The sequence below is a fragment of the Quercus lobata genome, chromosome 4, assembly GCF_001633185.2.
Source record: "Quercus lobata isolate SW786 chromosome 4, ValleyOak3.0 Primary Assembly, whole genome shotgun sequence".
In the NCBI taxonomy this organism is placed as follows: domain Eukaryota; kingdom Viridiplantae; phylum Streptophyta; class Magnoliopsida; order Fagales; family Fagaceae; genus Quercus; species Quercus lobata.
Window position 1 is genome coordinate 47,884,023 of NC_044907.1, and position 25,721 is coordinate 47,909,743.

A 25,721-nucleotide genomic window follows, 5' to 3' on the forward strand; every position below is an offset into this window, starting at 1 on the left:
TTCACAAAATACCTTGTACAAAGCTAATCAGAATTCAAAAGTGTCACACTCGCTGAAAAAACAATGGACTTGAAATTGTTTCATATAAATTATACACATACATACACATACTTATCAGACAGAAACACAGCAGTGGCAACTGAAAATTACCTTCCTCCATCTAAAAGCCAAATGAATTCAACAGAGAACATTAACGGTACACACACGAGACAAAGACAGAGTGAGAGGTTCTTGAGCTAACGATATTATGGGATTTGGGTATCAAAATATGTCCCATGAGAAACTTCCTTGTATGGCTTGGTATATGCCTCAACTTAACTGTAATGGGTCCAAGTGAGCATTGCAAGTATAACTCTAAGTGAACAAGATTGGAGAAGTGAACAAGGTTAGTTGCAAGATTGCAAGAAGTGAAGCTAAGTTAATTGGACAAAGCTTGGGTCCAGTGCTCAAGCAAGTACAAGTTAATTACAATAGAAAGAAGTGTTTTAAGAAATTGAGCCAAATTGCTTGCAAGTTGTTCGTTGCTTATTTTAGCCAATAAGACTTGCAAGTAGCTCTTGTATAAATACTTGTAATCCATAGCATTTCATCATTAAAGGAATAAGTCATAACATTTCTCACTTCTCTCCCAAATTCTCTCTTTCTCAAGTCTCCATTTCTTCTTTTTCTTCTTCTTCTTCTTCTTGAAGGGTGACTACCTCCAAGTCAAATTCCATCCATTCAGTTTTATTTCTCCGAGAAACCAGATTAAATCATTACATTAACCAACTCCTTCAACAATCCACACAAGCCATCTTGATTACAGGATCAGTTGCTAGACAGGCCAAGTTCAAGAAAGCAATTATAAAGCGCATACAACCTCCAACATAAAGAGCCAAAACTATTTTCAACTCACCTTCTGAAGTATGTCTTGTATATGATTAGTAACAATTTCTGCAACAATCTCAGGAGAGAACCTTCTTATCATGTCCTCCCTTGCTCGCTTACCTTTGGCCTTAGCTTCCTCGACATTATTCATCACATGCCTCATTAGAACTTGAAGCTTATCAACTGAAGGTTCTGCCCAAAGATGCCCTATGAATGGCCCTTCCACAACCTCACTCATTCTATCCACTGGCAATGGATAGCTGTTCTCCTCTGTCAAATACTCTGTCGGCCCAGACCAATTCGTGGCAATCATTGGCAAGGACATTGCCATGGCTTCCACAAGAGGCCTCCCCCACCCTTCCCCTCTTGATGGAAGAACAAATGCATTAACTGCCTTGTATAGTCGCGGTAAATCAGTTTGAGCAATGTGAGTATCAATCACATAAACTGGAGCCCAACCAGCTACTGGTTTTTCCATACCAGATTCCTCCACAAACTCCACTATCTTGTTCCCAAAATCTCCATCAGAATGGTATGGATTTGTTAGTAAATACAAAGCAACCCCATCAACACTAGAGAATTCCTTCAAGTATGATCTTAACAATACATCCCAACCTTTCCTATACTCCCACTTGAAGATACTCAAAAACATAAACTCCTTTTTCGAATTCAAGTTCCGGGTTGCTGTACCTAACACCAATTTCCCTATATAAGAAAGGTCTAAAGGCTTATACTTGAGGGGATCAAAGAACTTCACATCAATAGGCTGAATGATTTTGACCACCTTAGAAGGATCAACCCCACTTTGAATAAATGTAGATACATGAAAATCAGTAGGAACCCAAACATAATCCATTTGATTACAGCGCTTAACGTGTTCCAAATTCACCCTATCAGTCTCAAACATGGTCCGGCCAATCACGGACTTGAAATTTTGGTAAGCACCTGGTGGGCACGGTAAGGTTTCAAACAAAGGAGGGTTCCAAGCACCAGGCTCACTATGACAAACCACAATGGTCTCATCCATTCTACATTCTGTTTGGTAAAGCTCAAATGCCAACTTCTGGATATATTTTGGCAAGCCTTCCCAGAATTCAAGTGATTCAAGATCACCATGTTGCTCAATGGCCAATTTGAAAATTGGGTTTTTCATGTGTTCATGGAGGGCCAAGATATATGACCAACTTTCTGAGCTGTACCCACCACCTGAAAGAAAAGGAGCCATCCATAGCACACAAAAGGGGGAAACGGAAATGGGTTTTGGTGCTGGGGCTTGTTTGGGTTTTGGGGTTGGGTTAAGAAAGCCTAGAAGGGTTTGAAGAAAAGTGGGGTGTGCGTGTGAATGTGATGAGAGAGTGTATCTTAGGTGTTGGGTTTTGTAAAAGTTTGTTTTGGTGAAAGTGAATGAGATTGCTAGAAAGAGAACAAGAATGGATGATATATATAACAGAATTGGTTTCCGTTTTAATGTTGGGGGGAGAGTTTGATTTGGTTGTGGTTGATTAGTGGAACGGGTTTCATTGGATTCCATGGCAATGTATTGAGAGAAATGACACTTCCAAATGTGAGCAAAAAATTGAGTCAATGACTAAGTTTGGAATGAATGAGAATTTGAGAGAGAGAGAGAGAGAGTTAACTTTTTGCCGGAGGAAAGGGAAATCGACGAGAAACAGAGAGAGGCCTTAATATTTTACTATACTCCATGTTGACTACTTGTTACTTGATAGGTGTTAGTTGCATCTTCAATTCCCTCTTCTTCTGGGCTTTGGGCCAATATCCTCTTTGCAGGCTTGAGACTCATCTGCACTGGTCTTCGTGGACCATTCTTTCGGGCTGGTGTTAAGTTTTCAAGAAACTACCCTGAACTAACCCACAATCTTCCACCGACAGAGGACATCGAAGTATTATGCGAAATTGATGAAAGCCCAAGTCCTATTTTTTCGCCATTACTGTAACAAGAAGAATAACATAATGTCATCGAGCATATGGATGGGTAAGATAAGCATGTGAGAAGCATTGTGAATCCTTTGTTAACAGCAAAAGGACAACTGTACACCAACATACATAATTATTATATGTATCCATGAGAAAATTTAGGACCACAATCTTTTGTATCATAATTTTGCCACAACTATAATGTGACAGATTGTGAGTGATGGATCTATGTGAAAGTGATAACACTGATAAGTAGTCAGTCTCAATCTGTCACATAGGATAGTTATGGGAAAGAGTGTGGTAAAGATTGTAGTCCTAGAATAATTCTTTATCCAAAACATTTAGTTAGAAAGTTGTGGAGCTGTGGAAGAAAATTAACAAATGATATTAATAATTTAAAAAAAATTAAAAAAGAAAAGAGGGAATCCAAGATCTTGAACTGCTGAATTTCATGCAATCTGACTCTAAACATCTGTATTCCTCACATTTATAATTTGTTCCCTTTAAACCCATGACCAATTTGGATAGAGGGGGAGGGAGGGGTTGGAAATGAGCTAATTTGTCAACTCTACTTTACTCTCCCTCTACCCAAACTAGCCACAAAAGTTTAATTTATTTTGCTATCAACAATTATTTGCCGGTTGCCTCTAAAATCCTGCTAGTTGTAATTTGAAGTATATAAAGCTGATGTAAAGCTGGAACCGTAGATAGGAAAAAATAATATCAGAAAATCCCCCCATACTACTTTTTTTTTTTTTTTAACTGATTTTTCTTGTTTTGTACATTTTAAGCTGTGACTTAAGTGAGTTTTCTCACTAGGCAAAAGACTGAAATAACAGTCGAACAGATTTGGTATCAGAATCACGTCCAGAGAAACAAGTGTTAAAAGGCTGAAAGCTAAAGAAAAGGATGTAAGGGAGCAACTCCTTGTCTACCATAAGCAACTCGAACATTGGTGTCCAACAAGTCTATGAAATGGTAAACACTCAATGGTTGCTGCAGCCACTAATGTAACTTTCTCATTGGATATTTCCCCATGAATAACATCTTGGGACTGAGAGGATCTGTAAAAAATCTGATGAGTTCTAGAGAAGAAAGATCAGTGATAGCATCCACGTGGAAACCAATGCCAAAACCAAGCCATTTATTTTCAATAGAAGACATCTTTTGGAATTCTTCCTCTTGATCACAAAAGGATGCATTCAGAATATTGGGCCTCTTGGACACATGACCTTGCAAATCTGTCTTTGACAAGCAAGGTCTCCGACAGCTATTTCCCAAATGAACACTTTAAGGCTTCTGTGCAGTTCAGACTTCCTCCACAACTTTCTCCAAGAATCCACCACATTAGCAATAAAACTTTGTCCTTGATAATCCAAAGTGGTGATTGAAAAAAAAAAAAAAAAAAAAGCCCTTCTTGTCCCTAATCCAAACCAATCCATCAGCCCTTGACAGCAGAGGTATCGGGATTTCACTATAGATTCCAGTCACAGTGTAACTGTCAAATTACAGGATACATTAAGGTACATGCCAACCCTCTACATGCATTAATTGTCTTCATACATCATATGCATCCATCATTCCTCTCATAGTGTGTAGATCCCATAGCATGCGCTAATTATCTTATGTGTGGGATTTAATCAAGCTCCGCACTACTAGAGGTTGGGAGGGGGATAAGTCCTATAGGATCCATTGGAGTCTATATTTCTGCCATCTCCCACAAACTTCCCTTCCCTATGACCTCAAGGACTCTCAACACTTACTCCTTTACCCAAGAAGCAGCCCCATTCTTCTTCCCCCTAGGCTGATGGCTGTTCATTGCATATTTGCCTCTTGAGTATGTGAACCCACAACTTTTCTTGATTGAGCTTATTATATTGTACATTCTGAAAACTTATCCTACAATGAAATTGCACAACTGGAACTACACCAAACCAAACTGTACAGCATCACGTACATCTACAAACTTGTTATCATGTCAATAAGTGACTAACAATGAAAACTTCAAACCAAAAAGGAGAAATATAATCTAGCATTAGCTGAATCATGCATGACTGAAAGTACGACTATTTATTTATCAAACAAAAGTCAAGAACTGAATAATGTACACCTTTGTTTTTTGTGTAAGCATGGAAGATTTGTTACAAGAAAAGATAATATGCAACACTTGAAGTTCATTGATTGTTTTGACTCAAAACATCTGAGCCTGAAGTTAGGTATCTAGCAGTTCAAGAGGCATAACTTTTTATTTATCAAACAAACATCTCATGTCTCCAATGTTAGGAAAGAGAATTCCATTTATTCATGTGAAAATGAAAAGCTGAAAGGAGCAGCAACTTCTACATCTTTGACCAGAAGCGACTCAAGCTAGCTTGAATTGATCCATGTGGTTCGTCAGTTGGTAAATATACATCATCAGCAAACTGTTTAAAATCATAAGTCAGTTTCATTTTACAGCTAATACATTAACCTCAGCAGAAAAATCAACTTTGGAAGACGCTGAAAGGAGATTAATCAATTTTAAGGCTTTGAGGGCAGTGGCTTTGAATATACTAAGAAGATTCAACAAAGGCATGCAAACATGTATGTTATAATGCCATTAAAATTTTGAATGAGCCATGAGTGTCTCAATTGTTCATTCTCTAATTACTAAATGCCTCCACCCCTCCCTCTTGTCAAGGAATTTGGACTGATTGATTGAATTGTTGTTACAGTTATCTTCCCCCTCTTGCCAATGAGCACTGACTCAAATGGCACTTCTTTCTCCCACATATGTGGACATAGGAAAAAATAGCGCATGTGTAGCTTACCCATACAAAAAAGGGGGCTAGTTCCATTCCTTTATTTGCGTGATTACAATAAGAAATAAATAGAAAGAAAAAAACCCATGATTTAACTATCATATCTGTCCTTAATTATTTACCTTTCATTAGTTGAAGGGTAAAAAAAAAACATTGTACTTATTTAATGAGCTTGATTCCATCCAATTTGGATGCAATACATATAAGGGAATTCCACCCCTTTTTCTTAAAAAAAAAAAAAAAAAAAAAAAATCTCATCATTCCCTTCCTTTGCATTTCTCTCAAAATCATGCCACTGACCCACACAAAATGATATACACATACTTCCAAATATGTTGTTTGTGATGTGCTACATCAATTATTATATATACTTCAAAAATTTGCCACAATTTCTGGCAGGCATCACTTGTAAAGAAAGGTCTTACCTTCACAATAGTTTGATTATCTTTGTTTTTTAGATTAACAGGAAGGAAATGGATATTTGGCATCTTTAATTTGATGGATGATATGTCAGGAAACCTGGAAGCATGGAAAAATCAAGATTCAATCTCAAAACATTGCTCCATACAAAAATCAACATGTGGGTGAGTGAAAGTATCTTGATAATGCATGCTCATGTGTGTTTCTGCCTGAGTGCATGTGCGTATGTGTTTGAGCATACCATACAAAAACCAACATGTGAGTGAGTGGAAGTATCTTGATAATGCATGCTCATGCATGTGTATCTGCGTGTGAATGCATGTGCATATGTGTTTGGACCTGTGAATCTATGTGGGAGTGGGGATAGGTGTTTGTGTTGGTGGATATGTGTGTGTGCGCATGTGTGTGTGAAGGAGAGAGAGAGAGAGAGAGAGAGAGAGAGACCTGTTGAGTACACTTTTTGCCATTAGATAAAGAGTATTCTGAACAGATGGGCTATACACTCCCTCTTTTGGAGGACCATAGAAAGTGTCCACCAGATCCTTTTTCACATCGAGGTATCTGTCTGTAAAGAATTGTTGCTTCTGAGGGACGCTAGATAGAGACTCATATGCATACCTGCATCCATGTTTATCACAGAAACATTACATTTTGTAAACTCCAATTAAAAACTCAATATAGGAGTAGAGAGCCAAAAATATATGTTTGTTTTCACTTGATACCTTGCATCAAATTTGATTAAGTTGAAGAGTATCATACCTCCATGATGCTGTGACCTCTGTTGCCAGCATCCTCTCCCGTGTTTCAGGAAGAGCTGTGTTTTGGTCCCTAATGTACCCCTCAAAACCTGACTGCTCATGACATAAGATACAAAGTAAGCAGTCATCAAAGAAACCAAATAATGGGACAGCCATTGCATGGATGAAGAAGAAACATCTTCTTCGAAAGCCTAAGAATGAGGCAAGTCAAAATCAAGCAAAACGCATTTTTTGTGCAAGAACAAGTGTCCATGGTAGTTAATTAGGTCAAAAACTTTTTTTTTTTTTTTTTAATAGTTAATGCTTCTAGAGTCACTAGTACTTTCATAATTATGTAATTACTAGTTGTAGGCCGCAGGATTTGGATTTTATATGATTAATATATATATGAGCCTTATTTATGGTTCATGAATTTTACTATGGGCTTTGGTCGATTCCAATTAGAAGTTTGTATACCTATCAAAATAAGAGTCCTAGTTACAATAGATTAAGGAAGAGGTGGTAGTGCTATAAATATGCTCAATGTACTTTAAAGACTTCAAAGTTTATTAATGGACTAGTTCTTTGGCTGCTAGTACTGAACACCCAAATCAGATCTCTTATTGTATACCCTTTACCTTAACTTTTTCACATAAGTTTGTTGCTGCCAAAAAATTTCCAAAAACCAGTTTCCTTTAAAATCCATTACCCATTACCCACTAACTATTATCACATAAGAAAGCCCTCAACTAAATAACATAAAGGTTGTACTAAATCAATACTGGCATCAAGGCTGAAATCCTGAAACTTCATTGCTGAATCTTTCTTCTGTCAACAGCTCAACAAAAAAAGATGGTTGAATCAGTTGAAAGAAAAGGTCTCTTCCACTGGTTCGAAATCTCTACTTCCCCCCTCCATTTGAGGTCAAAACTTTCCCCAAAAAAAAAGGAGACTTCAATGGATGCAAAGTTGGAACAGTTGTTCACCATACAAGAAACTTTGGATAGACTGTCAGCCACTGGTCTTGACAAAAATTCTGCTGAAACAGCCACTGATAAAGATCCATGGTCCTCTAAATCAAGTCTGGATTCAACACCAATGTTTTGCTCACACCCAACACTTTTTCTTTCCTTAAGTTCCCATGGAACCAGCACTAATAAGGTGCTTCCATGGCAAATACAATCCAACACAGGGTTAATGAGTCAAGGAGTTGCCTTTATGTTGCACCACAAGTCCGCTTATAAGGAGAGCTTAGATGGGTTGATGTGGATAAAGGCATTAAAACTAGAAGCTAGTGAATTTTATAGGGGGACCAATCTGGAGATATGTTTTGACTGATTGCATAGTTTAGAAATCTTCTTCAGATCATCCAAGAGTGAAAAGTCTTCTTTACAAAGGCTAAAGTAAAGGGACAGCTACAATCTGGAAGAAAAATTGTCAACAAACAAATTATGCAACCACTAGATCTTGAGAAGACATGACAGTTGCTATCGCTTATTACTTGGTACCACATAATAACAACCAACAAGCTCACTTGCAACTCACACAATTGGTGCAAGAGAGTTCATTCTAATAAAGAGTATACCAACAAATTCTATAACCCAGCTACGTGAACAGGGTTTCCATGGAATAAATATGTGGTGATTTCTATGTATTGTCGGATTTGGATACAAGTAGACTTTACACCAAGGGCTGATGCAATTCTCATTGCATACCAAATGGGAAAAGAGTACAAAAAGAAGGTCTTATAAGAGCTCCAGTAGCAAGCAACATTTGGAGTGACAATAATTGTAGATGCTAACTGAACCAAGTAGTTAATGAGCATCAAGGTATTTTTATGCCTTGCAAGAATGCTCATCCTAGTGGTCCATTGTCATTATGAGTACGTTGTAGTTCTAATCATGCATTAAAGTGCCAAACTCAGGATTTTAGCATTTTTTCTTTCCAAATTCCTAACATCCTAGTTGCGGTTGAAGAGGAAAGCTCCAAGAGAAAAGCAAATACACTAATGGAGTCCAAAAGCTTGAGCTTGAAGATGAGATTGTGCACCCTCAAATATAACTTCAAAGTGAATTATGAAAACCTAGATATAGATGATAAGTTTACGATAGGCATCATTTGTCCACTTTTTTCAAACTAAGCAAGATAATTAAGTAAATGAAGAGTGCTGCCATAGAGGAATTTTTCTTTCAAGCTCGAGTTAATAGTTTTTTTTTTTTTTTTGGGGGGGGGGGGGGGGGTGTTAGCCGGAATGCATTCTTTAGTTATTGTACCTGGAGTTATATCAACGCAATACAAAAGGAAACGATGAAGAAATTGGGATTAAAGGTAGAGTCTCATTTAGAGCCATATCAGTTACTTAGACAGTTCCGGTTGCAGTAAAATATTTAAGATTCATTTGGTGTACTTTGCGCTTTTGTCTACTTGTAAGGGTTCTGCCTCATTCACCTTTGATCACCTCCAAAGCAGAGCCTGTAGACTCACTATCTGCTAAAGTTCAAAAACTAATTACGTACAAAAGCAACTCAAATCCTTCTCACTCTACATGCTTTTTTTTTTTTTTGATAGGTAACACAATATTTTATTAATAAAAATCATAGCAAACCTGAGTACATTGGGGATGTACTGTAGAGGCAAAAATCAAGAACCAAAATTACAACGATCAAGTAAAACAGGAAGTCAAGTTCCATCGAGTTGGAAGTCAATGTCATCTCATCAAGTTCCAGAATATGCAAAAAGTGATGGAAACTTCACCGGAAAATCCCTCCAAGTCATATCAAAGAGCTCTTTTCTTTTTTTTCTTTTTTTGAAAACAAGAACAGCCCCAAGTACACAAGGAATGTACTATGGGTGCAATACAATCAAGATCCCAAATTACAATGGTCAATCAAAACAGGAAGAGAAGAACATAAATATGTAAAGCTAAGCTCCACTTGAGCAAAGAATGAAAGAAAAAGAGACTTAATCTCAAGAATAGAACGTTCACAGTTCTCAAAACTAATAGCATTCCGTTCTAGCCATATACACCACATTATGCAATGCGGCACAACGCACAAACCTCCAAATAACTATATTGCCCAGCCATTAAGCAAACAGCTCAACGACCCTTTGTGGCATAACCCAATGGATACCAAACAAGCTAAACACCATTATTTATTTTGATAAGTAATAAAGATTTATTAATATAAAAAAAGAGAGACACCCAAGTACACAGGGGTGTACATATCAAATACAAAAATTACACAAATCAAGTAAATCCAAAATTGAAGAAAAAGGTTGGTTTCTCCACACTAAGAACCAGTCCAATAAAATTTTGAAAAATAGAAGCTTGAGATCAGGCATAGAACGCTCATTGTCTTCAAAACACCTACTATTTCTTTCCTTTCAAATACACCACATCAAATAATGAGGAACAACCATCCATATATCTCCATTACGATGGCCGACCAAATCGACCTTGCCAACAAGCTAAACACCATTATCCACAGCTCATAAGCTATAAGGCAATGAAGAAGAAGGTGATCTACCGATTCCACACATTGTTTGCACATACAACACCGGTCTATCACAATTATTCTCTGCTTCCTATGATTACCTATAGATAAAATCTTAACCCATTTTCCAAGGAAATGGCTTGACAGTAGAAGGGGATATAGGGAATGATAAAATCCTCGAACCTCAGGCCCTTTACTCTTAGCCAGCTTCCAAAAACTTTTGTCAAAGACAGTCCACCCCCCCCCCCCCCCCACACACACACACACACACACAAAAACATGGAATAAATCGTGTCCATAAACAAGGCCAATGATTCTAATTCCCAATCTTGCACTAGACAAGAGAATTGAACATCCTAGTAAAGCCTCCCATCAAAAAAACAAATAACCTCCACTACAGAAGATTCCTTAGGCCATCTAATACTATAAAGTTGTCCCTACACCACACTTCCTGCCAGAACTTCACTCTATTACCATCACCCACATCATACCGAAGAAATCTAGAAAAAGTCGACCAAACTCTCCTGATGGAAGTCATATCAAAGAGCTCTCTTAGATTAAAGATCTATAACAGTAATTCACCCAAGTGGATAGTGCTGAATACTAAGCAAATTTGGATATGCTTGTTGAGAAAGTTTCAGATTAGTCAATTCTCGTTTTATAAATTTCCTTTATTTTCCCCTCTTCTCTACTGTTAACTCTTTTTTAGTTTTTTTTTTTTTTGGGTGGGGGTGGATGAGGATGAATTCACATTTAAATTTTACCACTGGCTATTAGCAGTTAATATTATATTTTTGCAAATCTGAAACTAAGATAATTCCATTAAAATATAAAATACATATAGCACAGGCAATAAATAGATCTACAGATTAGATTTGTTTTAGTATATTTGATGGATAAAAGCATAAATTTAAGGAAGGAGGCTGGCTTTCTTGCCTTATTAAGCAAGAGAAGAATGTGAAGTACATCTGGGAGCTGATTCTGCTTATCTGAATTGTGAAAGAGAAATGAGCTTACCTTAGTTGTTTTCAGCAAAGCCAACCCTTCAACACCAGAAGTCAGCTGTATCACACCGGACTTCTTTACTATTACTTCTGTTGTATGCTTCTCAGATCCAAGTTTAAAACCTTCAATAGGTAAGATGGTGGCAAAATTAAAACAATAAAGTATAAAACTAGAACCACAGGCCATTTCTTAGCCTTTAAAACCAATGTAACTACGGTAAATGAACAGAACACAACCAAAGGAAAAAAAAAAAAAAAACTCTAGTCGATTTAGCCAATGAGTTTTAACTGAAATGACACATCTCTTCTTGTAAGAGCAAGATGAAGGGTGATGTCATGGGTTCAAGACCCACCATGTGTGTGTGAAGCTTACCAATCAAAAAAAATCTAGTCAATTTAGTTGAGCAGTCAGTTGCAAATCCTGGATTAAGGTTGTGGGATGGAAACAAATGGACCAATTATATATCTCTTGCTCTTTTCTTCCAAAAGTTTTCCACAACAAAATATTTCATTATAAATTTGATTTAAAATCTGATAGAGAATAAGTAAAAATGAATTTCAGAAAAATGATTAAGAGATTGCCTTTCATTTACAGTATTTGGCTACCTATATAAATATATAGGGCTAAAATTACTGGAATTTAAAAGAAATTTTAAAACTGAAAACTTTTTTGAGCAATGCTACAGATACAAAAGTTTTCACAATTACATAATCAGCAGCTTATTATTGATTCTCACATGGGCCCACCACTAATACTACTTTTTTGTCCACCATTAACAACTTGCCACCTCACATAGTTGTGAAATTTATTGTGTCTCTAGACTTATTAAACTCTTTTTGGGGGGGAGGAACGGGAGACTGCAGGGGCAGGGGGTGGGGTTCGGGGGGGGGGGGGGGTGGTTTGAATAAACAAAGTGGAGAGAGAATCATAGGGCAGGCACCAGATCTCTGCTCCTAGGAGGTAAGGGGAGTCTGTATTAATGAAGCTTCACAAGTAAAAGGTTGCACGTTAGCACACTTCTGTTTCCTTCACTTTGTGCAAGTGCAAGCATATGCACAAAGCGAAAAACAGAAAATTTTAAACAATTTTGTTGTATTTCCAATTTTAACTAAAAATTTAGGCTCACTTACTATGATTCTTCTGACCAACACTGTAACAATAATAACAGGTTGGTGGGTGCTACCAGCAACTGGGAATGGGGGTAGACAGTGGCATATAGCCTCAGAATGGTTAAAGTGGTAGAGTACAGACAGTGCTTGTTGTGCACACAGAGAATAAAACAAGATTCATGAATGTCGAGTGGAATGTGCACAGGGTAGCAAAGGCCCATGGATTGTTACTACACATATGTTGAGTGGTTTCGCTAGTGAAAATATCAATGAAGTAAAATATTATCACTAATTTGTGCGAGCCAATTGTATTTCTTGATAAAGATTTCTTATATGAACTGTTTGCTCTTCACAAATATCCCCGAATAAGTTTTAGCAACAGTGCCAGTTGCACCTCAAAATATTACCTGAGCATATTTTAGAAATTAAACTATAAGATGACAATATGAGCATAATTCATGCCATTAAAGATTTACAGGTATCCATCATCATAACGAATTCATCTTTTCTTTGATCACAGAATTCAGTAGATATCAAATATAAGATTGAAAAAGCTAACCATGTTCATGCGGTTGACCATCTATATACACACGCTCCCATGGCTTTTCCACTATATTTATAATGGCATGAGTAACCTACACAATTGAAGAACAAGGATTGACTTTTCCCCAATAAATGGAAGATGGAATAATATCATATACAAAACTAAAAATGTCATGCAAAGTGTAAAACACAATCTTTATTAGAATTTTTGATAAATGCATTCTTTATTAGAATTAAATTAGATAATGACAAACTAAAATAAGGGTATTGCTAATAGATGAATGATGGACTCCATTGACTTTGATTCCAAAAAATATTCCCTTTTTACTAAAAACTAATATATAAATGAACATTAGAATGTTGAATTGAGCTAAAAGAAATTAACAAAACAATATGCAGATAGATGACTAGATGTTTGATGTGTTTAACTTTTTTTTTTCTTTTTTTTTTGTTTGGTGGGAGGAGGTGAGTAAATTCAACTGCTAAGCATCTTATTCACAAAAGCATATGCAATTTTTTTTTTTTTTTTTCACATCATTTGAGAACCTAACTAGAATCTACCCGTAAAAAATCTTTGACGCTTAGAACACAACAGACTCCTAGTGCATTGATATCTCCAAGCCTTGCTTTTGACGCCCAGTGGAACTTCAAATTTTATATAATGATGGATAAATATATAAACCTAATAGTTCTCTCTCACCCAGTCACCCCTAATTTTGCCATGTAATCCTAAGGAAATCTTAGAGTTATAAAATGTCAATGTAAAATGCAGTTAAATATATGACTTCCCCCACCAATACCTTTTCATCATACATATCATTTACTCAAATTTAACAAATAAGAACGGTTAAAAAATTTACATATAATTTTGCCTTCTTTTTCTTTCTCCTGACAACATTCCAGGAGTATCACTAGCAATTTCCTAAAGGGCAGGTCTTGGCATTTAGCATTCAAGCCCTAAACCTCCAATCCACCTAAAGCATCAATAACGAAGACGTACCACTGCATCTATTAAGAAAGACTAAACTTGCTTACGAACTATGTGCAAAACATGCTGTCTATATGCCAAAATCCAGCTGCCTCTACCATCTACTTTATCATTCATAAAAACTAAAGAAACCAAAGATAAAAATACACTCCAATCTCAATGTTGAAAAACTAATATAGGATTTACCTGGTGGTAAAATGAAGTGAAGTGCTTAGCAAGTAGAATTGCAAATTCCTCCACTGAAACTTGTTCTGAGCATTCCTTTGCTTTCACATATACCTGTGTATTGCAACTCTGTTAGAATCTATGAAGCACTGACACTGACAAGACACAGCGACACGGGCCACACGGGCATTTCTTGAAAAATTAGGACACGAAATGCGCGGGATACAGCAATTAATTGTGAAAAGGTCAAACCACCAGGGTATAAATCCTAATTTACCCAAAAATAAATTCATGCTTGTGTATATATCTCCTAAAACGATTCCATACAACACAAGTACACAACAGTCCTCAAGATGTTGAAGTTTTACACTGATCTAATCAGGATATACTAATCCCAGCCTCCTAACTAGTCAATCAATTCATGTGTAGATCTCATATCTCACAAGAAAATAAGGCCCCATCAAGGTATGATATTCTACCTGATCAGTTGCTAAAAGCAGAGAAAGCAAATCTAAACATTGACAACCAATCGGATCCTATCCATTTAGTAACTAGAAAATTGAAAAAAACAAATATATTAAGCAATAGAGCCTAACAAAACTATTTCACCCACTTCAAAAACAAAATCAGTCAACGCTTTCTTACAACAACAAAAACAAGTTTTTTAAAATTGTTTTAAAAAAAATAGCCAAATGGGTATTATAAAAAGTGTAACAGAGAAGAGAAGTGCACGGTGTTTTTCATGGTATCAGTGGCAACGATGTCTGAATTGTCATCATGGAGATAGGCATTGACACAATCTGAGAGAAGGCTGATGTTAACGTTCCACTCCACAAAGAAATGGCGACCCTCTTTGTTCTTCCAAACCCTGCCCACTCTCACCCTCTGTTTACCATGCCTCTGCTCGAAGTTGAAACCTTCTAGTTGGCTCGCCATGGTGTTTGCTTGTTTTGGTTGATCTCTCTTTGGTTTAGTTCAGAGTCCGAGGAGAAGTGTTTGGACTTTTTAAAGGAACGAAAGAAAAAGTGGTTGTGCTGACAAGAGTCCGCGTGGAATATTAGTATTGTTAGTTGCGTCTGACAAGGAAAATCTCTTTCTAGAATGTGGTGCAGTGTACTCTAGAGAAACACCAAGTTTTACATAGGCTGATGTGACATGCTTTTAGAGATAAAAAGTGATTTTATGGATACGATACTGAAATTGGCAAATTCAATTAGTGTGAAAAAAGGAATTATTTATGTATGTGTAGTATTATTCCAATTTCACTCTCACATAGTATTGTATTTGATGCAATTATTTTCAATGACTGAAATTAAGGATTAAGAAAAACAACTTTTAATTTCATCGCTTTAATAAAAAAATTTGAAATTAAAAAGTAAAATTGGTAAAGATATTTTGTGAGTAGGGAAGGCGATCCAAATCCTTTATTATTTACTATTTTTAGAATTAATTAAACAAAAAAAAAATGAAGATAGAGCTAGTCAATTTAAAATTTTAACACAAAATAAAATGCAATTTTTTAAAAATTTATTGATTTAAAAATTTATTAGTAATGTCGTATAAAAAATTAGTGAGGAAATTGTCCAAACAGGAGTGTTGGAACACCTGCAAGAATGAAACAGACTATTAGAGGGCATTAGTGTGGTGTTGGCTTAAGTTTCTCCTATACTTAAGTTAGGAATTCAAGAAATCCAATAAAGCTCAAAATGTTGTTGTATTAGAGCGTTTGTTTCCTCTCTCGAAATGGGAAATGTCAAGGAGTTTATATATAGGAGCCTCAAGCTAATTACCTTCCAAGATTTTTATCATAATTAAAAAACCCAAGGGCTTTAAGTTTTAGATAATTAGTGATTTACATATAAAATATTTTATACCACATGGAGAGTTAGCTTTTGTGTTTCTTTCTTGGGTGTATACAGTTTCTACCTCCCATACACACCAAGTATTCTAAGAAGAAATCCTTCACGATGGCCCAAATTAATAGATAAAGGTTTGAGATTGCATATGAATAAAGAATTAGGACCATATCTCAAAAGTCAAAAGAGAGAAAGAAAAGGACGTGTTTTCGCCATTACTTTTTTATAAAATATTTTTAAAAATAGTTTATAAATCTTAGGATATTTTTTAACATTTCCCATAGCCTCAAACCAATGTGCCGGCGCACTGTTTTGAGGCTTATTCTGTAACTGAGATAGGGCAGACTTCCTCGACTAATTTACAATTAAATTTCATTGTGCACACTGTTTTGAGGCTTATCCTGTAACTGAGATAGGGCAGACTGGCTTACAATTAAATTTCATTGTGCACACTGTTTTGAGGCTTATCCTGTGACTGAGATAGGGCAGGCTGGCTTTCTCGACTAGTTTACAATTAAATTTCATTGTCCTACTAATAATAATTAATAATTAATTAAGGAATAAAGCAGCAGGCACTGGGTGGCCACTTTGTTTTGTCCATATTCGGGTTTAATCATTTTAAAAGGCTGGGTTATAGCTGGATAGCAGATTTAATAAAAACAAATCTTTATCTGAGGTTTGAAAGAATCACAATTCATCCTAAATGCGAAGGAAAAAAAAAAATACACTCTTCCTTTTAGGTTCCTTGTTATTTATATTAGTAATGAAATATTTATTCACCAAAAAAAAAAAAGTAATGAAATATTTTAAATTGTTCTAAAATTTCTTTACAAAAGTTTAACTATGGTTAATAAAAAAAATAATAAATTGCAAAATTGGTACCTATCTTTTATACTATATTTCAATTTACTCTCTAACCTTTTAATTATGTTAATTTGGTCATTAACCTTTTAGGGTTGAGAACATTTTATTTAGTTGAAATTGAAAACTTTTTTGCTGAAAGTGTGCTAAAGTATACTTGTACATTAAATTTTTTTTTTTTTTTTTGAAAATGTGAGAAAATATGGGAAAAAGTGGGGTTTTAAAAATTTATACATAAAAGCTAAAAGCTAAAAGTTGAGCTTATAAACTCATACCAAAGACAATCTTAGTGTCGTGTTAATTTAGCCTTTACTGTTATATTTTAAATGAAAATTGCTAACATGGCAAACAATCAAACTAAAATTTTAGTTTATTCTTATATCAAGGGAAGCTAATTTTTTATTTTGACCGTTAGACACATCATCAATTTTCATCCAAAAGATAATGACAGTAACTAAATTGACACGGTATTGAAAAGTTAGGGACTAAATTGACACAATTGAAATGTTAGGGATCAAATTAAAATATTATGTATAGGATAAGGACCAAAAATGTAATTACCCGTAAAAAATTTCACCTCCTACTCAAGCTATCAAGGTGTCTATACTATTTTTTCAAGGCACTTCCAAATGTGTGTTTTTGTAATATTTTTGACCCTTTTTTTTTTTGGTTAAATTTTAGTATACATTTAGAAAAATCTCATTACTTTTCTTTTAGAAGAAAGCTAATGATTCCATTAAAGAAAAGCCATGTTGCCTTGAATTACAACTAAAAGGTGAAATGGAATATCCTCCATATACACTAAAGAACTTGTGACATGGTTAGTATGTCTAGCAAGGTTATGAGCGGTAGAATTTCCTTGGCAACAAACATGAAAAAAAACTAATATACTTTAAGGAATCCGCAAACACTATAGCATCCGAAATTAAATGACCATATGAGACTAGAGAGGCTTGCTCAGCTTGCAAAGAGAAGATTCTGATTTCTGAATCTTCTTCAAGTACAGCATTCGAAATACCTATATCCCAAGCAAACTTGATAAGACAAGATGATGATTTCTAGTGGCGGCTCCAGAAAATTTTTTTCTGGGTGGTCATGAAGAAACATAAATTAAACAGAATCTAATAAAAAGATAAATTCATATATTGACAACAACCAAAAATAAAAGTGAAAAAAAAAAACCCAAATACATGAAATCTTACAATTTTCTTTTATGATTTTTTTTTTTATATATATATTTTGAAATCGTTGCATGATAATCTCATTATCAATACTACAAGCTATATCTTTTTCAAAATTTTAGTTAAATAAATTTTTTCTTGAATTTTTCTAAGTCTTATTGCATGATCAACATAGAAGTGGTCATAATCACTATCCACCCCTTCGAAATATTACAGAAGGGAACAATAAATAGAAGAGAAGACTGACGACTACAATACTGTAGGACGACGAATGATTGGCCAAAGAGAAAGCAAGAGGCCTAGACACTCTAACAGCTGACTCGTTCGCTCCACCCCACTAAACACTCCTATCGACCATATACTTACATTTATCAAAGATGACCCCATGTTGGAATGGCCAAGGAGGATGAATGGGGATCCAAGCAAGCGATCAAAGCACCAAATATTGACATTACCACCATGAACATGGACGTGACACAAAGGAGTGTTATGATTTGAAACAACAAATAGAGATCCTTGTAGGCCAAAGGAAGTTGCAGCGAACTGGAGCAACCCAACAAGACGGAAGACCAATTCTCCACGAAAAAGCGCCTTTTAGACGGCAACCACCCTACAAGAAAGACTTGATGGGCAGAATCTACCTCACCCTTAGAATACCGAATACCTGAAGAATATTTACTCTACTTGGGATTAAAAAAAAAAAAAACAAAAGCAAACAACCAATACCGCCTACCCTTCTACAATATCTCCGAGGTAGTACTGATCATCCAAGTCACCAAGGTGACGAACAATCTGAGAGATGATCAACTCAAGTAGCGAAGGCAAACATGGAAGGGGGGGCAATAGACGAGGAATATTTGTACAACGCATCAGGTGGATGGTCACTATACTAAGTTACCTATGGGTGGACGGTCACTATACTAAGTTACCTACAGGTAGACGCATGGCCAAAGTCGCCTACGGGTGGACAACCACTACACTAAGTTACCTATGGGTAGATGCATGGTCAAAGTCGCCTACGGGTGGACGGTCACTATACTAAGTTACCTACAGGTAGACACATAGCCAAAGTAGCTTACGAATGGATGATCACTACGCTAAGTCACCTACAGCGAGACGCATGACCAAAGTCGACTATGGGTGGACGGTCGCCACACTTAGTCACCTCAACAAATTCATGACCCCAAGTAGACGAATAACAAGGTGATGAGGTAACACTTAGTCACCTCAACAAGTCTACGACCTAAGGTGGACGTCCAATAAGGTGACGAGGTAACACTTTATCACCTCAATAAGTCCACGACCCCAAGTAGATGACCAAAAAGGTGACGAGGTAACACTTAATCACCTTAACAAATCCACGACCCAAGGTGGACGACTAATAAGGTGACGAGGTAACACTTGGTCACCTCAACAAGTCCACGACCCCAAGTGGACGACTAACAAGATGACGAAGTAACACTTAGTCACCGACCCAAGGTAGACGACCAACAAGGTGACTAGGCAACACTTAGTCACCTCAACAAGTCCATGACCCCAAGCGAACGACCAACAAGGTGAAGAGGTAACGCTTAGTCACCTCAACAAATCTGCGACCAAAAAATGACAACTCAAAAAGTGGACGGACACCAAAAAAAAAAAAAGGGACGGCTGCATGTCTGTGAACAAAAGTGGACGAACACCAAAAAAAAGATGGATGCACCCATGAACAAAGTGGACGGACACCAAAAAAAAAAGGACGGATGCATGTCCATGAACAAAAGTGGACGAACACCAAAAAAAAAAAATTGACGATGCATGTCCATGAACAAAGTGGACGGACCAAAAAAAAAAAAAATTTGATGACGAGGAAACACTCAGTCACGTTGGCAAGTTCACGACCCAAAGTAGACGAACAAAATACCTTAAGAATGGGACGTTAATAGAGGACTACAACACGTCCCGAAGGTTGAAAGTTCGGGCATCACGCGTCCCGGGGGCAGTGTATCAATGGCCTACCGTGCAAAAGGATGCCCAATCCTACGTATAAGCATACGACAAATGTCAATGCTGCAGCAAGACCTCAGGGCTAAACACTACAAAAGGAAGCCGACAGACACTTATCCCTCATCCCAATGGGATCGATCGACAACTAAGGATACCAACAATCAAGGATGCCAACAGCACCCGATTCTCATTCAAAATTTAAGTCCTTCTACCTATGGGTAGAAGAACGAACCAAGTCACTCACGAGTGTCTTGGTTGAAATTTAAGTCCTTCTACCTACGGGTGGAAGGACGAACCAAGTCACTTACAGGTGCCTTGGTCGAAGTTTAAAGTCTTACTACCTACGGGTGGAAGGACTAACCAAGTCACCAGCAAGTGCCTTGGTACAAAATTTAATTCCTTCTACCTATGGGTGGAAGGACGAACCAAGTCACTCAAGAGTGTCTTGGTCAAGATTTAAATCCTTTTACCTACAAGTGGAAGGACAAACCAAGTCACTCACGAGTGCCTTAGACAAAATTTAAGTCTTCTTACCTTTGGGTGGAAGGACGAACCAAGCCAACTTCCCTTGGTACAAAATTTAAGTCCTTCTACCTACGGGTGGAAGGACGAACCAAGTCACTCACGAGTGTCTTGGTCGAAATTTAAGTCCTTCTACCTACTGGTGGAAGGACGAACCAAGTTACTTACAGGTGCCTTGGTCAAAGTTTAAAATCCTACTACCTACGGGTGGAAGGACTAACCAAGTCACCAACAAGTGCCTTGGTACAAAATTTAAGTCCTTTTACCTACGGGTGGAAGGATGAACCAAGTCACTCACGAATGTCTTGGTCAAGATTTAAGTTCTTCTACCTACAGGTGGAAGGACAAACCAAGTCACTCACGAGTGCCTTAGTCAAAATTTAAGTCTTCTTACCTTCGAGTGGAAGGAAGAACCAAGCCAACTTGCCTTGGTACAAAATTTAAATCCTTCTACCTACGGGTGGAAGGACGAACCAAGTCACTCATGAGTGTCTTGGTCGAAATTTAAGTCCTTTTACCTATGGGTGGAAGGACGAACCAAGTCACTTACGGGTGCCTTGGTCGAAGTTTAAAGTCCTACTACCTACAGGTGGAAGGACTGACCATGCCACCAGCAAGTGCCTTGGTACAAAATTTAAATCCTTCTACCTACGGGTGGAAGGATGAACCGAATCACTCACGAGTGTCTTAGTTGAAATTTAAGTCCTTCTACCTACGGGTGGAAGGACGAACTAAGTCACTCATGAGTGCCTTAGTCAAAATTTAAGTCTTCTTACCTTTGGGTGGAAGGACGAACCAAGCCAACTTGTCTTGGTACAAAATTTAAGTCCTTCTACCTACGGGTGGAAGGACGAACCAAGTCACTCACGAGTGTTTTAGTCGAAATTTTAGTCCTTCTACCTACGGGTGGAAGGACAAACCAAGTCACTTACAAGTGCCTTGGTCGAAGTTTAAAGTCCTACTACCTATGGGTGGAAGAACAAACCAAGCCACCAGCAAGTGCCTTGGTACAAAATTTAAGTCCTTCTACCTACGGGTGGAAGGACGAACCAAGTCACTCACAAGTGTCTTGGTCGAAATTTAAGTCCTTCTACCTACGGGTGGAGGGATGAACCAAGTTACTTACGAATGCCTTGGTCGAAGTTTAAAGTCCTACTATCTACGGGTGGAAGGACTAACCAAGCCACCAGCAAGTGCCTTAGTACAAAATTTAAGTTCTTCTACCTACGGGTGGAAGGACAAACCAAGTCACTCACGAGTGTCTTGGTCGAAATTTAAGTCTTTCTACCTACGTGTGGAAAGATGAACCAAGTCACTTATGGGTGCCTTGGTCGAAGTTTAAAGTCCTACTACCTACGGGTGGAAAGACTAACCAAGCCACCAGCAAGTGCCTTAGTAAAAAATTTAAATCCTTCTACCTACGGGTGGAAGAATGAACTAAGTCACTTACGAGTGTCTTGGTCGAAATTTAAGTCCTTCTACCTACGGGTGGAAGGATGAACCAAGTTACTTACGAATGCCTTGGTCGAAGTTTAAAGTCCTACTACCTACAGGTGGAAGGACTAACCAAGCCACCAGCAAGTGCCTTGGTACAAAATTTAAGTCCTTCTACCTACGGGTGGAAGAACGAACCAAGTCACTTATGAGTGTCTTGGTCAAAATTTAAGTTCTTCTACCTACGGGTGGAAGGACGAACCAAGTAACTTACAGGTGCCTTAGTCGAAGTTTAAAGTCCTACTACCTATGGGTGGAAGGATGAACCAAGTCACTCACGAGTGTCTTGGTCGAAATTTAAGTCTTCTACCTTCGGGTGGAAGGACGAACCAAGTCACTCACGAGTGCCTTTTTCAAAATTTAAGTCTTCCTACCTTCGGGTGGAAGGACTAACCAAGCCACCAACAAGTGCCTTCGTACAAAATTTAGGTCCTTCTAACTATGGGTGGAAGGATAAACCAAGTCACTCACGAGTGTCTTGGTCGAAATTTAAGTCTTTCTACCTACGAGTGGAAAGATGAACCAAGTCACTTATGGGTGCCTTGGTCGAAGTTTAAAGTCCTACTACCTACGGGTGGAAAGACTAACCAAGCCACCAGCAAGTGCCTTGGTACAAAATTTAAGTCCTTCTACCTACGGGTGGAAGAACGAACCAAGTCACTTACGAGTGTCTTGGTCGAAATTTAATTCCTTCTACCTACGGGTGGAAGGACGAACCAAGTCACTTACGGGTGCCTTAGTCGAAGTTTAAAGTCCTACTACCTACGGGTGGAAGGATGAACCAAGTCACTCACGAGTGTCTTGGTCGAAATTTAAGTCTTCTACCTACGGGTGGAAGGACGAACCAAGTCACTCACGAGTGCCTTTTTCAAAATTTAAGTCTTCCTACCTTCGGGTGGAAGGACTAACCAAGCCATCAACAAGTGCCTTCGTACAAAATTTAAGTCCTTCTAACTATGGGTGGAAGGACAAACCAAGTCACTCACGAGTGTCTTGGTCAAAATTTAAGTCTTCCTATCTTCGGGTGGAAGGACTAACCAAGCCACCAACAAGTGCCTTCGTACAAAATTTAAGTCCTTTTACCGACAGGTGAAAGGACGAACCAAGTCACTCACGAGTGCCTTGGTCAAAATTTAAGTCTTACTACATACGGGTGAAAGGACGAACCAAGTCACCCAAAAGTGCCTTGGTCCGAACCAAGTCACCCAAAAGTGCCTTGGTCAAAATTTAAGTCCCTTGCACCATAAATAATTTCAAGCTAGCCAGTCAAAGACTGATAAATCTCTCAGGATCCAAATCGAACTGTCACCCCACGGGTCCTTCCACTTTAAGATCACGGACCCATAGCGTGAAGGGGGCAACTGAAGAGGAAAAATTATGCATGACAAAGCTATCTGGATGGAGGTGGCGCGGACAGACGTGGCATGTACAGACCGAACGACCACATGGCATCCAGCCCATTATTATGTGGTCTCCAAGGAATCTTAAATGGAAAATACTTGCGACACACGATTAGCCCTGGTTTGTAGAGTCCCAACATGAGTAGAATTCTAGAATATACACGCATTAATGAGTATCTTCCCTATAAGGAAAAGACTTGTTCCACAAGCAAAGGAGTCCGGCCCTACGCTACTATAAAAACCGAAAGACCCACAAGAAAAAGGTACGCACAATTTCTCTAAAGCTCATACTCTCTAACATTATTGGAGCTCTCTTCTGACTTAACTTTCGGAGGGTCTTTGGCTGGTACCACACCGGTACTCTCTGTAAGGTCTTTTTCTGTGTTGGGCAGGTCTGGTATCGAGCGTGTTGGAACCGTGTGGCTCATTAGTGATTTTTTCGGCATCATCATTAACAAACTAGTTGAAGGGGGTTTCTAATGAACTTGGGATTTGGGGAGTTTCCTAGGGCTAGGTAAAGAGGTCAGGGTTATTGTATTTGCTTTCTCAAATTCCAGAAGCCGATCCATAGCTTGTTGAGGTACTTGATCAATTGGAAAGGTCTATGAGCTACCCCTCAATTGGTCTCTCCGGAACCAAATTGTCCATAGTATCATCGCTAAAGGTTCAATTTATTACCCATGAAGCACCATTTGAACTTAAAACCACATTTATTTGTGAGTCTTAGTTAATTCAACTAGTAAAGTCTCTTATCGTCAAATAAGAAATTTGAGCTTCAATCCACCTATTCCAAAAACCAATTGGTATCTTGGTTTGATGATAAAAGAGCAGTTATCAAAAACGGATGCCATAAGTGGGAATTATCTTTAAAAAAATCACATTTACTTCAGTTACTATGGTTCTCAACCAAAAATTTAATGATAAACGGTTTTATAATTAAGTGGTACATATTTTTGTGGAGGAGATTTCCCACGTAAATTTTCTTGCCAGAATAAATGATTTTTCTATTAGTCAAAAAAAAAAAGAAAAGAAAAAATTAAAAGCGAAATATGTTATTCCCATAATTTGTATAAATATAAAATATTTTTAAGATAAGAAAAGAAAGGAGGAATAGATCACGGTTTATTGATATTTTTCCTTTTATCCAAAGGTTATCATCATATTTATCCACTTGTTATGGAAGGAAAAAAAATGCTAGAAAACAAATTGGTAAAAATGGAGTGGGAAAAAGAAAACAAAAAGGGTTGTGTTAATAGGCACTTTATGGTGCCTGTTAACAACTTTTTTGACTTTTTGTTGACAACTTTTTTGTTTTGTTTTGTTTTGGTTTTTTTTTTCTTTTTTTTTGGTAGCTTTTTGTCATTTTTTTTTCAAGTTTATAAGTATTTTTATGTATTTTTCTTTTATTTATCTCATTTTTTTTTTATAACGTATGAGTGTATGACCCACATTAGGGAACTTTAATAAGCACCGCACAGTGCTTGTTAACATTTTCCATATATACGCCTCCGCATTTTAACCGCTCATCGTTTAAATGCCGCCCGATCTATATTATTGATTTGTCCCATATATATATATATATGAGTTGTGTTAATGGGCACTTTAATAACAATTTTTTCGACCTTTTTTGACAACTTTTTAGTCTTTTTTGCAACTTTATGTCATTTTTTTTTTTTTCAGTTTTATGTGTATTTTTGTCTTTTTCCTTTATTTATTTCATTTTTTTATTATGTAAGATTCACGTTAAGAAATCTTAACAAGCATTACGCGGTACTTGTTAACATTCCCCAAACTAAAAACAAAGAAAAAGTAATTTGCTAGGTGATTGCTACTTTCAACTTTGGCAGTTAATTTATTCTCAAAACAAAACTTTGGTAGTTAATTTGTTTGGTAGCTGAATAAGGAAATGCCAGACCGTATCGCAATGTCACACAGTTACTAAATACTCTAGAAGCCTTCGACAGTTGACACAGCTGACATGAACCGGCAAGTAATGTATTTCTTTGAGCAATGTAACAGACAAAAAAAAAATGTCACAACATTTGTTACAGCAGTTAAGTTTTACTGGTTTTCATATGCATACATCATTAACATCACTTTTTTTTTTTTTTTTTTGGTATCACTAACAATCTGTGGTGCAAGTAGTTATAAAAATTTTTGTGCCCGCAAACTTTCTCTGTTTTTTCCTCCTAGGAGAAACAACTTTGGACACTTGGTTTTTGCACCTTGTCTTGGTTTTCATTTGTCTTCAATGGTGCTGAAAATTGCAAAGACACCCCAGCAAAGTACTTAAAATAATGGCTATCTTCTCGTGGTTTTGTTCTTTGTTCAAACCAAAAGTGGGCTTGCAGAGTGGA

At 37.2% G+C, this 25,721-nt stretch overlaps 2 protein-coding genes across 2 annotated transcripts; both read right to left on the minus strand.

Moving 5' to 3' along the window:
* Positions 1-53: 53 nt before the first annotated feature.
* On the minus strand, positions 54-2,775 carry LOC115984266. Its single transcript, XM_031107229.1, has one exon. It carries the CDS (start codon positions 2,396-2,398, stop codon positions 887-889), a length of 1,512 nt encoding a protein of 503 aa, XP_030963089.1. The 5' UTR covers positions 2,399-2,775; the 3' UTR covers positions 54-886.
* Positions 2,776-4,849: 2,074 nt separating this feature from the next.
* On the minus strand, positions 4,850-15,103 carry LOC115984267 (uricase-2 isozyme 1). The gene is made up of 8 exons (XM_031107230.1): positions 14,797-15,103; positions 14,086-14,178; positions 12,928-13,003; positions 11,272-11,381; positions 6,783-6,874; positions 6,468-6,641; positions 6,029-6,122; positions 4,850-5,225 (listed from the first exon to the last, which is right to left on the minus strand). The coding sequence occupies exons 1-8, from the start codon at positions 14,998-15,000 to the stop codon at positions 5,142-5,144; spliced, it is 927 nt and encodes a 308-aa protein (XP_030963090.1). The 5' UTR covers positions 15,001-15,103; the 3' UTR covers positions 4,850-5,141.
* Positions 15,104-25,721: the final 10,618 nt, after the last annotated feature.

Coding starts and splice junctions, on each gene's coding strand:
- LOC115984266 (XM_031107229.1), bottom strand. CDS start 2,398: ATGGAATCCAATGAAACCCGTTCCACTAATCAACCACAACCAAATCAA.
- LOC115984267 (XM_031107230.1), bottom strand. CDS start 15,000: ATGGCGAGCCAACTAGAAGGTTTCAACTTCGAGCAGAGGCATGGTAAA. Junction 14,179..14,796: donor CTGATACCATGAAAAACACC/GTGCACTTCTCT, acceptor TGCAATACACAG/GTATATGTGAAAGCAAAGGA. Junction 6,642..6,782: donor GAGGTCACAGCATCATGGAG/GTATGATACTCT, acceptor ACATGGATGCAG/GTATGCATATGAGTCTCTAT.